Source organism: Pleurodeles waltl, chromosome 11 (genome assembly GCF_031143425.1).
Source record: "Pleurodeles waltl isolate 20211129_DDA chromosome 11, aPleWal1.hap1.20221129, whole genome shotgun sequence".
Classification (NCBI taxonomy): Eukaryota; Metazoa; Chordata; class Amphibia; order Caudata; family Salamandridae; genus Pleurodeles; species Pleurodeles waltl.
In genome coordinates this window covers 951,320,416-951,336,652 of record NC_090450.1, presented here as the reverse complement: position 1 = coordinate 951,336,652, position 16,237 = coordinate 951,320,416, and the positions used below count along the sequence as shown (strand labels likewise).

General features: G+C 44.4%; 1 protein-coding gene across 6 annotated transcripts in view; it reads left to right on the top strand.

Moving 5' to 3' along the window:
* Positions 1 to 16,237, top strand: part of CABIN1 (calcineurin binding protein 1) — a 1,028,293-nt gene that overhangs the window by 337,919 nt on the left and 674,137 nt on the right. For all 6 annotated transcript variants that reach the window (XM_069215153.1, XM_069215155.1, XM_069215154.1 and 3 more), the window contains exon 21: positions 1,722 to 1,928. In XM_069215153.1, the coding sequence (XP_069071254.1) occupies positions 1,722 to 1,928 (207 nt within the window). The remainder of the gene's footprint in view (positions 1 to 1,721; positions 1,929 to 16,237) is intronic.

Below are 16,237 nucleotides of genomic sequence, written 5' to 3'. Positions count from 1 at the left end.
TATACAATACAACAAAAACAATTAAAATATCACCATACTTCCCCATATAACCACAGTAACATATAGATAAAAAATGAAGGTTAGTAGTGCTGTTGGGCAGAGACCTGATGAGGGTGTCGGTCCATTGGCTTCCAGATTTCTTGTTTTGTGACATGGCTGTACGTAACTGTTGCTGGCTGTGAAGATGGGGTCCAGCATGTGTCCTGCAATGTGTGTGGTGTCGGTGACTAGATAGGTGAGGCCGAAGTTGTTCATGTGTGGGTGCTCCGGTGTTGCAGTAGAAGAGGCAATGGTGGCAAGCGAATGGTCCCACTATTATGCACAGAGAGGTCCGGCAGCAGTTGTTGTTGCAGAGTATGGAGTCCTAGGCTCTTGAGTTTGGCAATGGTGTAGCTGCAGGTGGAAGGGGGTCCAGGGTTCCTGGTGCTGGGTGCAGTCTAGGTGCAGATGCACTTGCCTTTGGTGAGCCAGCTGCATGGCCGCACTGCGGCCTACATTAAGAAGGTCTTGGGAGATAGGCGGGAGCAGCGTGAATTGGGAGAGTGGGAAAGTAAGCAGCGGGTGTCACTGAGCCAAACACAAATTACAATCAACAAAGCAAAAACAACAGACATGAAGCAAAAGTGCAACTAGCAAGGCAAAAGCAGCAGGCACTGAGGCAGAACCAACAGAGGCAAAATCAACAGGCACAAAGCCAATGCAACAGGTAAGAACAATGGCAAGCAAAGCAGAGCAACAGCGGCGAGCAAAGCAAGTGAAAAGGCAAGAACAAAGACAATGACCGGCACAGGAGAAGGAAATGGAGGGTGACTACTGAGTCACAGCACTCAGGAAGCAAGAGGGAGCCGGCAGTTCGAACAAGTAACTAAAGACCAGGGGTATCTAGATATAGAGTTCTTGAGGTTCAGGAATAACGTTTGAGAAAATCCAAAGGAGATGGAGATTCTATACATAGGGATTGGGAAGCACTGACAAGATGTTGGGTACTTCCTTATATACTGGAAGTTGCACATCACATCCACACAGGATATTTAATGACATTTAGAGAGATTACTAAATCTCATGAGATGGCATACACCATATTCTATTGTGAATCAGTCTTCTTAAGAACATAGGGTAAAAAGATATAGGAAACTCGGTTTAGGTCCTGAAATGAACCCTGGCAATTTTTATAGGTTTTCCATGGCATCTAATGCTATGTCTGCTATCAACACGTAAGAAAAATTAGAACTAAAGTTTCCATACAAAAGCTGCTAATGCCATCTGCCCATCGTATGCTGCCCCATCTATCTGTAGTCTTTTGTGTCCCGGAGCTTGGCATACATTGACTGATCCTAGAAGCAGAAATGTTTAAATGAGGTATGTACAAGGAATGTTAGTAGCAAGCAACTACATACTTTTACTGTGCAAGAAAGTGTAAGTCCCAATTATTGTGACAAATGTGTTGAGGAGCAAATAGAAAGCATGTGCTTAAAGAGTATACATCTTGAAGGACATGGCTTAGTTTGGCCTTTTTCTTTGGAAAGAGAACGTTTAATTCAATGTGCCTCAGTGATTGCTAATTGGGGGATTGGGCCTCTCTCGTGAACAAGCTGGCATATCTACAGCACTGAGTAGTACTCTTGTGGTGTCCTCTAAATTTAAGGAAATTGTCTATTTCAAAGTAAACATGTATGTCCAATAAGTGCTTTAAAACCAATGTTCTGTTGCTCTCTTTTCAGGTGGAGCTGGTATGGGAGGATGCCTTATTCATGTTTGACTATTTTAAGCCCAAAACCCTCCCAGAGTTTGATGGCTACAAAACCAGCACTGTATCTGCTGACCTTGCCAACCTTCTCAAAAAGATTTCTTCCACTGTCCCTCGCACAGGAAAGCCTAAGCTGAGTATGGAGTGTCTGTCTGCCTACATTGAGGGGACCAGCTGCAGGGTAAGGATTGTGCTTCACACAGGCCTGTCCTCTGGTTTACGCATTTACATCTAAAAAATAACTATTTAATTAACTGTAAAGATATATTTATGTTTGACGTCAGTACTCTAAAGCAAATGTCTTGTGATATGAGCAAGAGAAAATGTGTTTGGCGGTCCAGGGCCTGTTAAAAAGTTCAAATTCACTGTACATCCTTACTTTTCCCTTGGAGAACTGCTTTATTGCTCCTTTTCCCACCAAACTTCCCAAACATGAATTATAGTTCTAAAGGGTGGATACCAGTTGTAGAGATCAATGTGTATTTTTTAAGCTTCAGGGTAGAGTACATTGATGGCTCATTCAGCCTTTCAGCCGAAGATTCCTTACCTTAGAATTCTCCTCAGGCGTCAGACTGGATCTGGAAAATCTCTTCAGCAGTACCTCTGTGCGTCGGTAGAGGGCGCTGTGCGCCTCTGTATTGACATTGTCCACCGGATATGACGTTGACAGAGTCCATATAATGTCTCCTCTGGCGCACTGACGTCAATTTCTTCTTTTCCGCGCTACAACGCGAATCCGGAGAAGCGGTTCCTCTGGCCATTTTAGTCTCCCTTTTGGATGATTTCTGTCAGATTGGAACAGTGTGTATTCCTTCTGTCTTTAAGCCTTATGTGTCCTGTGATCGACAGATGTTGGTCACAGACCCTCATTCTGTCTGTATGTGGTGCTTAGGCACCCACCACAACACCGAAGATTGCAACGCCTGTCAACATTTGCGGCCAAAGGCGTAGAGGGAGCGGCGGATGAAGTTCCTGGCGGCATGGTTGTCGCAGTCTTCTCAGAACTCCTGTAGGCTTCAGAGTCCTTCTCCTTCCAAGACCTGTCCGTGTGAACGCTCTAGGAGACATTTACATGTGGCTCCATGGACGTCTCAAGGTAAACGTTGTCAGTGTTTGAAGTCATATCCTCCTCTGGCTTCACCGCCCCTACACGATTCCTCCCATTCTTCTAAGGATGAATCCATGCAGGAGCCCACCCACGTCTCCCAGTTTTTCCTGGCACCGGTGCATATCTGGCAGAGATGCTGGACTATTATTCATCCCTGCATGCCGTTTTGGGGCCTACTCCTACCTCTGGAGGGCCTTTGGGCCTTAAGGAGGTGGAGGGTGCCCTGACAGGATCTTCACAGGCGGTTTCATCCTTGGTACCCATTGGGCTCCCCTACTCCGTCTCTGGTGCACAGCATCCTATGGCTTCCAACTCTGCACCTGATTCTTCTCTACCGGCTCCATTGTCGGCGTCTGGTTCTGCCTTGCCGACTCCAGTGGTGGTGGTCCCATCGACTTCGCTTGATGCCCAGATTGTCATCTCATCGGACTCAATTGACGAACCTTCTGATGTCGAGGTCTCACCCTCCCTATGTCGGTCGATGCCGGCGGAGTCCACTATCTCCGATTCTTGCCCTATGTCTTCTGGTGCCTGCCATCCAGTTCCTCAATCGGAGGGACATGGTTTGGATTATCAGTCTCCCATTTCCGAAACCGTTCTGCTTACACATTCGGATTGTTATTTTTTTTTAATTGGGCATCGCAGGTAGCCTGGACTTCTCCCCGGCTTCCAGCCTCCTGTCATCCCCTAGGTTGGCTTCAGAGGCAAGTTCTGTTCTGGCAGACATGTTAAAGTGTGTTCTGGAAGTGTTGCACTTACAACTTCCTACTGTTCAATTGTCCACTGACCCTTTGCTTGATGTCTTACATCCTGGCCAGTCTTCTGTAGAGTCGTGCCTTTTTTATTGTGAGGCTCTGTATGATGGCCTCTCGGGGGTTTGGGCCCAGCCGGTATCTGCCCCCTGTGGAATGCTGAATTTCACATAGACACAAACCAGCCCCAGAGGATCCCTCTTGCCTCCATCGGCATCCAACTGCTCACAGCTTTGTGAAGCAAACTGCTTCAGCTGCACAGAGTCTCAATTCATGTCCCTCCTGACCCTCCAGAGCGAGAGGCCCGACGGCTGGATGCTTCTGGTAGGCAGATTGTCACTTCATCTAACTCTGCCCTGCATTCAGTCAACACTTCTTGAGTCCTTGCTTGCTTCTCCCACGTCTTGTAGGACTCGTGGAGACCGTTTTGCCTTCTCTCCTTGAGGAGGCTAGGAATATTCTGGTTCCCTTTGTACGGGTTGGTCAGCAGGCTGGCAAGCTAAGTATCAGATGTAGTAATGATACCACGGATTCTGTTGGAAGGGTTATGGCATCTTCAGTGGCTCTACGTCAGCAGGCATGGTTGATTCCCCCCAATTGTTCAGAGGCTATGCAGGCATCTTTACCTGACATGCCTTTTGATGGCACCTCACTTTTTGGTGCTCATGCCAACCTGGCTTTATGCCGCTTTAGATGCGCTCATGGTGGCACTCAGCATTAAAGCCTCCTGGTGGTACAGGGTCTTCCTCTGTATTGGTTTCCTTCCTTTGTTCAGGGGCAGTTTTTATTCCCTGGTTGCTTTTTTCTTCTGGCTTTACGGGCAGTGTGCTTCTTGCTTCCAGTATGTCACCCGGTGGGGTGTTCCTGCTTCATGCAGGCTCTTTTTTTATTATTAAATTCCTAGGTGCCTAGCACTCTAGTTGGTGCTCCTGCATCTGCAGGTGTGCGTTCTTTTTCCACTTGTCGTGGACATGTTCCATTATTTCTAGTGCCCCTGTTTTGGTCTCATTCCTCTTAAAGAGGGATTTTGTGTTGTCTCTGCTTATAGGCGTTTCGCCTAAGAGATTTGCTGTCTATGGGGTTCTTCCTCTTGTGAGAGTTGTTTTCAGTTCCCTGCTCTTCGGAGCAATTGCTGTAGGCTTTTAGCCATCTTTTTAGGTTTGTCTGTTCCCTATAGGGACCTGGTTAGGTGCTTCTTTTGGGAGTAGTTACTCTATAGTTCCTTGTATAAGTAAGGACTCTACTGGTACGTTCAGTCTTCCCCTAATTTTTCAGGGTGGGGGGCACCTCTCTTTTTAGGGCTGTCCTTTACCATTGGTTGGAACCTGGTGTTCTGCTTTCAAATCCATGGTACATCTTCGATTGGAAGCGTCCCTTTTTATTATTTAGTATTATGCCCTTTCTGACCTTCTTATACACAGAGGGAACACTGTGTTGCTCTTAAGGCGCACCTAATCCATTTCTAATTTTCCCATTAACTGTTGTATCCTCTTTGTGCATTAACACACGTTTTTCTCTGGCCATGTGCCACAGTCTTTGTCCTAGTCATGGACACAGTAGTCCTTCTGTGGACCGTTCTGTCTGATCCTGACAGCATTTCACTTATCCTTTGTCTCCTTCGGTTCGTGTGTGTGTGTGTGTATATATATATATATATATATATATATATATATATATATATATATATATATATATATATGTTTGATGGCATGTGTAGCTGCAGATACACATGCTTTGCACATCCCGCCATCTAGTGTTGGGCTCGGAGTGTTACAAGTTGTTTTTCTTCGAAGAAGTCTTTTCGAGTCACGAGATCGAGGGACTCCTCCCCTTTCGGCTCCATTGCGCATGGGCGTCAACTCCATCTTAGATTGTTTTCTTTCCGCCATTGGGTTTGGACGTGTTCCTTTTCGCTCCGGGTTTCGGTTCGGAAAGATAGTTAGAATCACGGAAAATTTGACAGTATTGTTTGCGTTCGGTATTGGGTTAGTTACAACAGATTGACACCGAATTTTGAAGAGCTCCGGTGGCCCTTCAGGGTTTTCGATCCCCCGTCGGGGCATGGTCGGCCCGACCACGTATCTCTTCAAGGCTAATGGAACGGACCCCATTCCGCTTCTGCCCCAAATGTCACAACAAGTATCCTTATACAGATCAGCATCTGGTCTGTAACTTGTGTTTGTCTCCAGAATACAAAGAAGATACTTGTGAAGCCTGTCAAACGTTTCGGTCGAGGAAGACATTAAGAGACCGAAGAGCGAGAAGACTACAGATGGCATCGGCGCCGACAGGACAAAAACACTTGGAGGAGGAAGAAGAAACCTTCTCCATCGAGGCCTCGGATGAGGTCGATCCCGAACAGATGCCGAAAACCGTGAGTAAGACGTCGACACACAAAACTCACGGAAAGACCACTAAAGCCCAGGGGACGCCACCGCCAGCAGGCCATGGCTTAACCCGAAAAATAGGTGACCGATCATCGGCACCGAAAAAGGGCACGCGTGTGTCGAAGACATCCGACTCCGGTCGAGATACCGGCACAGAGCAGACTCGACCCTGAGACAGCGGTCAGAGCAAGTTCGGCACCGAAACGAGTCGGCACTGAGAGACCGGAAGCCAAAAATTAAAAAAGTGTCGTCGGAGCTGAAAAAGACTGCCGAAAATGTTTCCATTCCGAAACATCCGGCCTCGGAACCGAAAACAAGTTCCTACACAGAGGAACAGGGATTGTCCTCACAAATGCAAGGACATAGGTTCGGACAAGAACTAGAGTCAATGGAGCCAGACTACACTCGGAGAAGGCTCCACATCCAAAAGGACACAGGGAAGATAAGTACTCTTCCCCCAATTAGGATGAAAATAAGACTTGCCTTTCAAGAAAAAGGCAAAGGTGGCAAGACAAGTAACACCGCCACCATCTCCACCACACTCAACGCACACATCACCAGTAGCCAATCCACCACTGATGCAGTCCCCAACTCATACTGGAATGAGTCAGGATGATCCCGACGCATGGGATCTTTATGATGCGCCAGTATCAGATAACAGCCCAGACTGTTATCCAGTGAGACCGTCGCCACCTGAGGACAGTACAGCCTACACACAGGTGGTGTCAAGAGCAGCGGCGTTTCATAATGTCACCCTGCATGCATAGCCTATTGAGGATGACTTTTTATTTAACACACTATCCTCCACACATAGCCAATACCAAAGTCTCCCTATGCTACCTGGAATGCTAAAACACTCCAAACAGGTGTTTCAGGAGCCTGTGAAGGGCAGGGCCATAACTCCATGGGTGGAGAAGAAATACAAGCCACCGCCAACAGACCCTGTATACACCACGCAGCAATTAACACCAGACTGTGGTAGTAGGGGCAGCTCGCAAGAGAGCGAACTCACACACCTCGGGAGACGCACCACCTCCAGACAAGGAGAGTCGCAAGTTTGACGCTGCAGGGAAAATGGTTGCAGCACAAGCGGCCAACCAATGGCGCATTGCCAACTCGCAGGCATTGCTGGCGAGATATGATAGGGCTCATTGGGACGAAATGCAACATTTCATTGAACACTTACCCAAAGAGTTCCAAAAAAGGCCAGAACAGGTGGTGGAGGAAGGACAGAGTATCTCGAACAATCAGATACGCTCGGCAATGGATGCAGCAGATACAGCTGCTAGGACAGTAAATACAGCAGTGACCATAAGGAGACACGCATGGCTGCGTACTTCAGGATTCAAGCTGGAAATACAACGAGCCGTGCTGAATATGCCATTTAACGGACAGCAGTTGTTAGGGCCGGAGGTGGACACTGCTATCGAAAAACTTAAAAAGGACACTGATACGGCCAAAGCCATGGGCGCACTCTACTCCCCACAGAGTAGAGGCACATTTCGTAAAACACAGTTTCGAGGGGGGTTTCGAAGACAAAGCACAGAACCCTCAACCTCACAAACAAGGCCCACTTATCAGAGCCAATATCAGCGGGGAAGTTTTCGGGGACAATATAGAGGGGGCCAATTCCAAAAGAGTAGAGGGAAGTTCCAAAGTCCCAAAACTCCTCAAAACAAGCAGTGACTTCCACGTCACAAATCCCCAACACATAACACCTGTGGGGGGGGGAGACTAACCAAGTTCTACAAACATTGGGAGGAAATAACAAGAGACACTTGGGTCCTAGCAATTATCCAGCATGGTTATTGCATAGAATTTCTAAAATTCCCTCCAACTGTCCCACCGAAAACACACAATATGTCAAAACAACACATGGATCTTCTAGAACTAGAAATCCAAGCGTTGTTACAAAAAGATGCAATAGAACTGGTACCAATTCATCAGAGAGGAACAGGAGTTTACTCGCTGTACTTTCTCATACCCAAAAAGGACAAAACTCTAAGACCTATATTAGATCTCAGAACATTAAATACCTACATCAAATCAGATCACTTTCACATGGTGACATTACAGGACGTAATCCCATTGCTCAAACAACAAGACTACATGACAACACTAGACCTAAAGGATGCATACTTCCATATACCAATACATCCTTCACACAGAAAGTACTTAAGGTTTGTATTCCAAGGGGTACATTACCAATTCAAAGTGTTGCCATTCGGGATAACAACTGCGCCAAGAGTTTTTACAAAATGGCTGGCAGTAGTGGCTGCACATATCAGGAGGCAGCAAATACATGTGTTCCCGTACCTAGACGATTGGTTAATCAAAACCAACACGCAAGAACGGTGTTCACAACACACAAAGTATGTCATAGAAACCCTCCACAAACTAGGTTTCTCACTCAACTACACAAAGTCACACCTTCAGCCGTGTCAAACACAGCAATACTTAGGAGCAACAATCAACACAACAAAAGGGATTGCCACTCCAAGTCCACAAAGGGTACAGGCATTTCACAATGTAATACAGGCCATGTATCCAAAACAGAAGATAAAAGTCAAGATGATGATGAAACTACTAGGCATGATGTCCTCATGCATAGCCATTGTCCCAAATGCAAGGTTGCACATGCGGCCCTTACAACAGTGCCTAGCATCACAATGGTCACATGCACAGGGTCAACTTCTAGATCTAGTGTTGATAAACCGCCAAACATACACCTCGCTTCAATGGTGGAACAATATAAATTTAAACCAAGGGCGGCCTTTCCAAGACCCAGTGCCTCAATACGTAATAACGACAGATGCCTCCATGATAGGGTGGAGAGCACACCTCAATCAACACAGCATCCAAGGACAATGTGACACTCAGCAGAGACAGTTTCACATAAATCACTTAGAACAACTGGCAGTATTTCTAGCGTTGAAGGCATTTCAACCCATAATAAGCCACAAACACATTCTTGTCAAAACAGACAACATGACAACGATGTATTATCTGAACAAACAGGGAGGAACACACTCGACACAGTTGTGTCTCCTGGCACAGAGAATATGGCATTGGGCGATTCACAACCACATTCGCCTAATAGCACAGTTTATTCCAGGGATTCAGAATCAGTTAGCAGACAATCTCTCTCGGGATCACCAACAGATCCACGAATGGGAGATTCACCCCCAAATACTAAACACTTGCTTCCAAAGATGGGGAACACCACAAATAGACCTATTTGCAACAAAAGAAAACGCGAAATGCCAAAACTCCGCATCCAGGTACCCACAAGATCAATCTCAGGGCAATGCGTTATGGATGAGCTGGTCAGGGATATTTGCATACGCTTTTCCCCCTCTCCCACTCCTTCCGCATCTAGTAAACAAATTGAGTCAAAACAAACTCAAACTCATACTAATAGCACCAACCTGGGCAAGACAACCTTGGTACACAACACTACTAGACCTCTCAGTAGTGCCTCATATCAAGCTTCCAAACAGACCAGATCTGTTAACTCAACACAAACAACAGATCAGGCATCCAAATCCAGCACCACTGAATCTAGCAATTTGGCTCCTGAAGTCTTAGAATTCGGACATCTAGACCTTACACAGGAATAAAACATAAAACAAGCAAGGAAACCAACCACAAGACATTACTATGCAAATAAGTGGAAAAGATTTGTTTATTATTGCCATAATAATCAAATTCAACCATTACATGCATCTGTTAAAGACATCGTAAGCTACTTACTGCATTTACAAAAGTCAAAGCTAGCTTTTTCATCCATTAAAATACATCTTACTGCAATTACGCACTCGACTTCATTATTTAGGATCCCAGTCATAAAAGCATTTATGGAGGGCCTAAATAGAATTATTCCACCAAGAACGCCACCAGTTCCTTCGTGGAACCTTAACATTGTCTTAACACAACTCATGGGTCCACCTTTTGAACCCATGGACTCATGTGAAATACAATATTTAACATGGAAAGTAGCGTTTCTCATTGCCATCACATCTCTAAGAAGAGTAAGTGAAATACAGGCATTTACCATACAAGAACCCTTTATTCAGATACACAAGCATAAAGTAGTTTTACGAACTAACCCAAAGTTCTTACCAAAAGTCATATCACTGTTTCACGTAAATCAAACAGTAGAACTACCAGTGTTCTTTCCAGAACCAGATTCTGTAGCTGAAAGAGCACTACATATATTAGACATCAAAAGAGCTTTAATGTACTACATTGATAGAACAAAACAAATACGAAAAACAAAACAACTGTTCGTTGCTTTTCAAAAACCTCATACAGGGAATCCAATATCCAAACAAGGCATTGCCAGATGGATAGTTAAATGTATTCAAACCTGTTATCTCAAAGCAAAAAGAGAACTGCCTATAACACCAAAGGCACATTCAACTAGGAAGAAAGGTGCTACTATGGCCTTTCTAGGAAACATTCCAATGACTGAAATATGTACGGCAGTCACATGGTCTACGCCTCATACATTCACCAAACATTACTGCGTGGATGTGTTAACAACACAACAAGCCACAGTAGGACAAGCAGTACTACGAACTTTATTTCAAACAACTTCAACTCCTACAGGCTGAGCCACCGCTTTTGGGGAGATAACTGCTTACTAGTCTATGCAAAGCATGTGTATCTGCAGCTACACATGCCATCGAACGGAAAATGTCACTTACCCAGTGTACATCTGTTCGTGGCATGAGACGCTGCAGATTCACATGCGCCTTCAAGCCTCCCCGGGAGCTTGTAGATGTTTCGAAGTTGATCTTGAACATTTGTAAATTTGTAAATATATCACTTTAAACCACATTATGTACATACATATTTACTCCATTGCATGGGCACTATTACTATAATACACAACTCCTACCTCACCCTCTGCGGGGAAAACAATCTAAGATGGAGTCGACGCCCATGCGCAATGGAGCCGAAAGGGGAGGAGTCCCTCGATCTCATGACTCGAAAAGACTTCTTCGAAGAAAAACAACTTGTAACACTCCGAGCCCAACACTAGATGGCGGGATGTGCAAAGCATGTGAATCTGCAGCGTCTCATGCCACGAACAGATGTACACTGGGTAAGTGACATTTTATATATATATATATATATATATATATATATATATATAGGGGATCGAGTGACTCGTCCTCTCAGTTCCATTGCGCATGGGCATCGACTCCATTGTTAGATTGTTTTCTTTCTGCTTTCGGGTTCGGACGTGTTTCCTCTCGCTCCAAGATTTCAATTCGGAAAACCTTCCCTTTCATCGGTATTGTTTCGATCGCGTTCTCCATCTAGCATCGTACCAGTAGTACGTCGGAAACTTTGGGGTGCGTGCGCCCCACTCAGGCCAATTCGGGCCTACCACATGAAAAGCCTGATGGATCGGACTCCGTTCCGATTCTGCCCTCGGTGCCACACGAAGTATCCCTATACAGACCAGCACTTGGTTTGTAACTTGTGCCTTTCTCAAGACCATCGGGAGGAAAACTGTGAGGCCTGTCAATCATTTTGTTAAAAAAAAGACTGAGATCTCAGAGCCCGAAGACTCAAAATGGTGTCAAAAAGCAGTGAACATCTCGATGTCGCTGACGAAGAGCAGGCGCAGACAGCAGTCTCCATCCGAGACACAGACTCAGAACAGGAATCCGAGGACGACAGACCCATCACAGCTTGCCAGCATGTGAGTACTTCTGCCCCTACACCCCTGCACAAAAAACATTCTAAGGCCTTGGGTACACCACTGCCGGAAGGCCATGGTTCGGCCTGAAAAAAGACTGTCAGCAACCGCCCTTCGGGGTCGGTGCCGAAAAAGGCCACTCCTCCGTCAACTTCGGAGTCGAGTAAATCTGTCAAAGGCTCCATTTCGGACTCCAGTAAAAAAAAAAAAAACAATCTTCGGAGTCGAAAATTCGACAGTCAGCTTCGGAGCCGAGACCTTCCACAACATTTTCGGTACTGAAAAAACAACAAACTTCGGAACCGAAAAAATCCTCATATACAGAGGAACAAGGACTTTCAAAAAAATTGAGAGAAGCCCATAGAACATCTGAGGAAGAGTCGGACATTGAGCCCATTTTAAGAATTATGGATGAGAGACAATACAGGATACACATCCATAAAGAAACTGGAAGGATTATTACTGCATCTCCTTAAAAAACAAAAAGAACGCTGGCTTTCCAAGAGGAACTGGACACTGTACAGCCACCGTCAAAGGTGCATAAACAAAAGGAGAAGCCAATACCTCTTCATACTTCTCCTCATTCTCCGCAATTATCGGTCTCACCTCACACCAGCCCTCCACCAATGCCTTCTCCAACACACTCATTTTATTCAGAAGGAGATATGGCAGACCCATGGGATCTTTATGACCCTGATCCCAACCTAGACAATGACCAAGATACTTACCAATCAAAACCATCCCCACCAGAAGATACCACTGCATACAACCAGGTCATATCCAGGGCTGCATCTTACCATGGGGTAACAATGCATTCAGAGCCATTGGAAAAAGATTTTTTATTTAATACACTATCTTCAACACGTTCCAAATACCAGTGTTTCCCAGTGTTACCGGGCATGGTAAAACACACAGACCAAATTTTTAGCGAGCTTGTAAAATCTAGGATTATCACACCTAGAATAGAAAAAATATATAAGCCTGCACCCTCTGTCCCAGATTATATTACTCATCAGGTGCCTCCAGATTCAGTGGTAGTCCGTGCAGCACGAAATAGAGCAAATAGCCAGTCTTCAGGAGGTGCACCCCTTCCTGATAGAGAGCAGGAAATTTGACACAGCAGGGAAAATAGTTGCTTCACATGCAGCAAATCAAGGAGAATTGCCAATTCTCAAGCACTGGTAGCCCGCTACGATTGAGCCCATTGGGATGAAATGCAGGATATTATACAGCATCTCCCAAAAGAACACCAGAAGAGGGCACAGCAAGTGGTGGGGCAAGCCATTAGTAATAATCAAATAAGATCTGCCCTTGATGCTGCTGATACAGTTGCAAGGAGCGTAAACACTGCCATCACAACCAGAAGACATGCTGCACTCCTGTGGTTTTAAACCAGAAATTCAACAGGCTGTCCTTAACATGCCTTTTGATAAAAAGCACCTCTTTGGCCCAGAAGTGGACACCACTATTGAAAAACTGAGAAAGGGCTCAGATACTGCGAAAGCAATGGGCGCCTTCTACACCACACCATATAGAAGTTCATTTCGCAGACCAACAAAGCAACCACATCAAACCCAGTATCAACGAGGTGGGTTTAGAGGAACATATAGAGGTCAATACTTTAGGAATAGAGGTAAATTCCAAACCACTAAACAAAGAACCACACAACCTAAGCAGTGACTTCCTTCCCTCCCTTCCACTCCACACATCTCCTGTGGGGGGGAAGACTACAGCAGTTCCACTCTCATTGGCAAAATATCACCACAGACAGCTGGTTATTATCAATTATCCGCAATGGCTATTGCCTAGAATTGATAACCACCCCTTCAAACATCCCACCAAGATATCACATGTTGTCCCCAGAACATTTCTGTTACAACAAGAGGTTCAATCTCTACTACTCAAACAAGCAATAGAATGAGTTCCACAGTCCCAACAAGGAACAGGAGTATACTCACTATACTTCCTAATTCCCAAAAAAGATGGCACCCTCAGGCCCATATTAGACCTCAGGCTCCTCAATCTATACATCTTGTCAGAGCATTTTCACATGGTAACTCTGCAAGATGTTTTTCCACTACTGCAAAAATAAGATATTATGACTGCTCTAGACCTCAAAGATGCGTACTTTCACATACCCATCCACCCAGCACACAAAAAATACCTCAGGTTTGTCATAGCAGGAAAACACTACCAGTTCAAATTGTTACCATTTGGCATTACAGCTCCAAGGGTGTTCACAAGTGTCTAGCAGTACTAGCAGCATACTTAAGAAGACAACACTTCCATGTCTCTCCATATCTAGACGATTGACTAATAAAATCAAGCAGTCTTACACAATGCCAAAACCATACTCGTTATGTGATAGAAACTCTCCACACTAGGGTTTTCTATAAACTACCAAAAGTCACACCTTCAACCAGCACAACTACAACCGTTTCTAGGTGCTATCCTAAATACTCAACTAGCTCTAGCGTATCCAGATATACAAAGAATACAAGCTTTCCAAAACGTAATACCACTCACACAGCCAAATCAACAATACACTGTAAGATTTATCATGAAGATTCTAGGAATGATGGCATTTTGCATAGCAATAGTACCACATGCAAGATTAAACATGAGGCCCTTACAACAGTGCTTGCACAACATTGGTCACAAGCACACAGTCAACTACAAGATCTAGTGTTGATGGACCGCCAAACACATATGTCCCTTCAATGGTGGAATCGCAGCAATTTAATGAAGGGGCGGTTGTTTCAAGACCCTGTGCCTCACACCATAATTGCAACAGATGCATCAATGATCGGTTGGGGAGCTCACCTAAACAATCAAACCATTCAAGGTCAATGGGATGTCAAAAAGAAACAGCTACACATAAACCAGTTAGAATTATTAGCTGTGTTCCTTGCCCGAAAGGCATTTCAACATCTTCTCAAACAGAAGATTGTTCTCATAAAATCAGACAACATGACAACCATGTATTATCTCAACAAACAAGGGGACACACATTCATCTCAGCTGTCTCTTCTAGTCCAAACAATTTGGAAATGGGCTATTCACAAACAAATTCATCTTCTAGCACAATTCATTCCAGGAATAGACAATCAGTTGGCAGATCTCCTCAGCAGAAATCACCAACAAACGCACGAATGGGAGATTCACTCACAAGTACTTCAAAAGTACTTTCGAAAATGGGGAACACCAGACATAGATCTATTTGCAACAAGCGAAAACACAAAATGCCAAAGCTTTGCATCCAGACACCCATATCCCCTATCCAAGGGCAATGCTCAATGGATCAATTGGTCATGGATATTTGCTTACGCTTTTCCTCCTCTCCCACTCCTTCCATTTCTAGTCAACAAATTACGTCAAACGTCTCTCAACATGATACTCATTGCACCAACATGGGCACGCCAACCTTGGTAGACAACACTATTAGACCTATCTGTAGTACCTCACTCCAAACTCCCAAACAGACCAGATTTGTTACCACAAAAAAAAGGTCAGATAAGGCATCCAAACCCCAATGCTTTCAATCTAGCCATTTGGCTCCTGAAATTATAGAATTTGGTTATTTAAATCTTCCATCAGAATGTATGGAAGTAATTAAACAAGCACGAAAACCTACTACTAGACAGTGCTATGCAAATAGGTGGAAACGATTTGTCTACTATTGTCAATCTAAAACCATTGATCCACTTACAGCATCTATACAAGATATTGTATGCTATTTGCTTCATTTACAGAGATCAAATTTGGCTTATTCATCCATTAAAATACACCTTACTGCAATATCTGCATACTTGCAAACTATTCAACATACTTCTCTATTCAGAGTTCCAGTTATCAAAGCCTTCATGGAAAGATTAAAACGCATTATTCCACCCAGAACACCCCCTGTTCCTTCATGGAATTTAAATATTGTACTTAGCAGACTAATGGGACCACCTTCTGAACCCATGCACTCTTGCCAAATTCAATTTTTAACATGGAAGGTCACCTTCCTTGTAGCTATTACTTCTTTAAGTAGAATTCGGGAAATACAAGCATTCACTCTTGAGGAACCTTTTTTCCAAGTCCACAAACATAAGGTTGTACTATGAACAAATCCAACATTTCTACCAAAAGTAGTATCACATTTTCACATCAAACAAACAGTGGAATTGCCAGTCTTCTTTCCACAGCCAGATTCTGTGGCAGAAAGAGCTCTTCATACCCTAGATCTCAAAAGAGCTCTTATGTACTACATAGACAGAACGAAACAGTTTAGGAAAACAAAACAACCACATACAGGCAATCCTATATCAAAACAAGGATTAGCAAGATGGATTGTTAGATGTATACAAACCTGTTATATCAAAGCAAAGCGGCAACTCTTGATCACTCGTAAAGCACATTCCACTAGGAAAAAGGGTTCAACAATGGCTTTTCTAGGAAACATTCCAATGGTAGACATGTGTAAAGCAGCCACGTGGTCAACCCCTCATACATTTACAAAACACTATTGTGTTCTCACAGCAACAA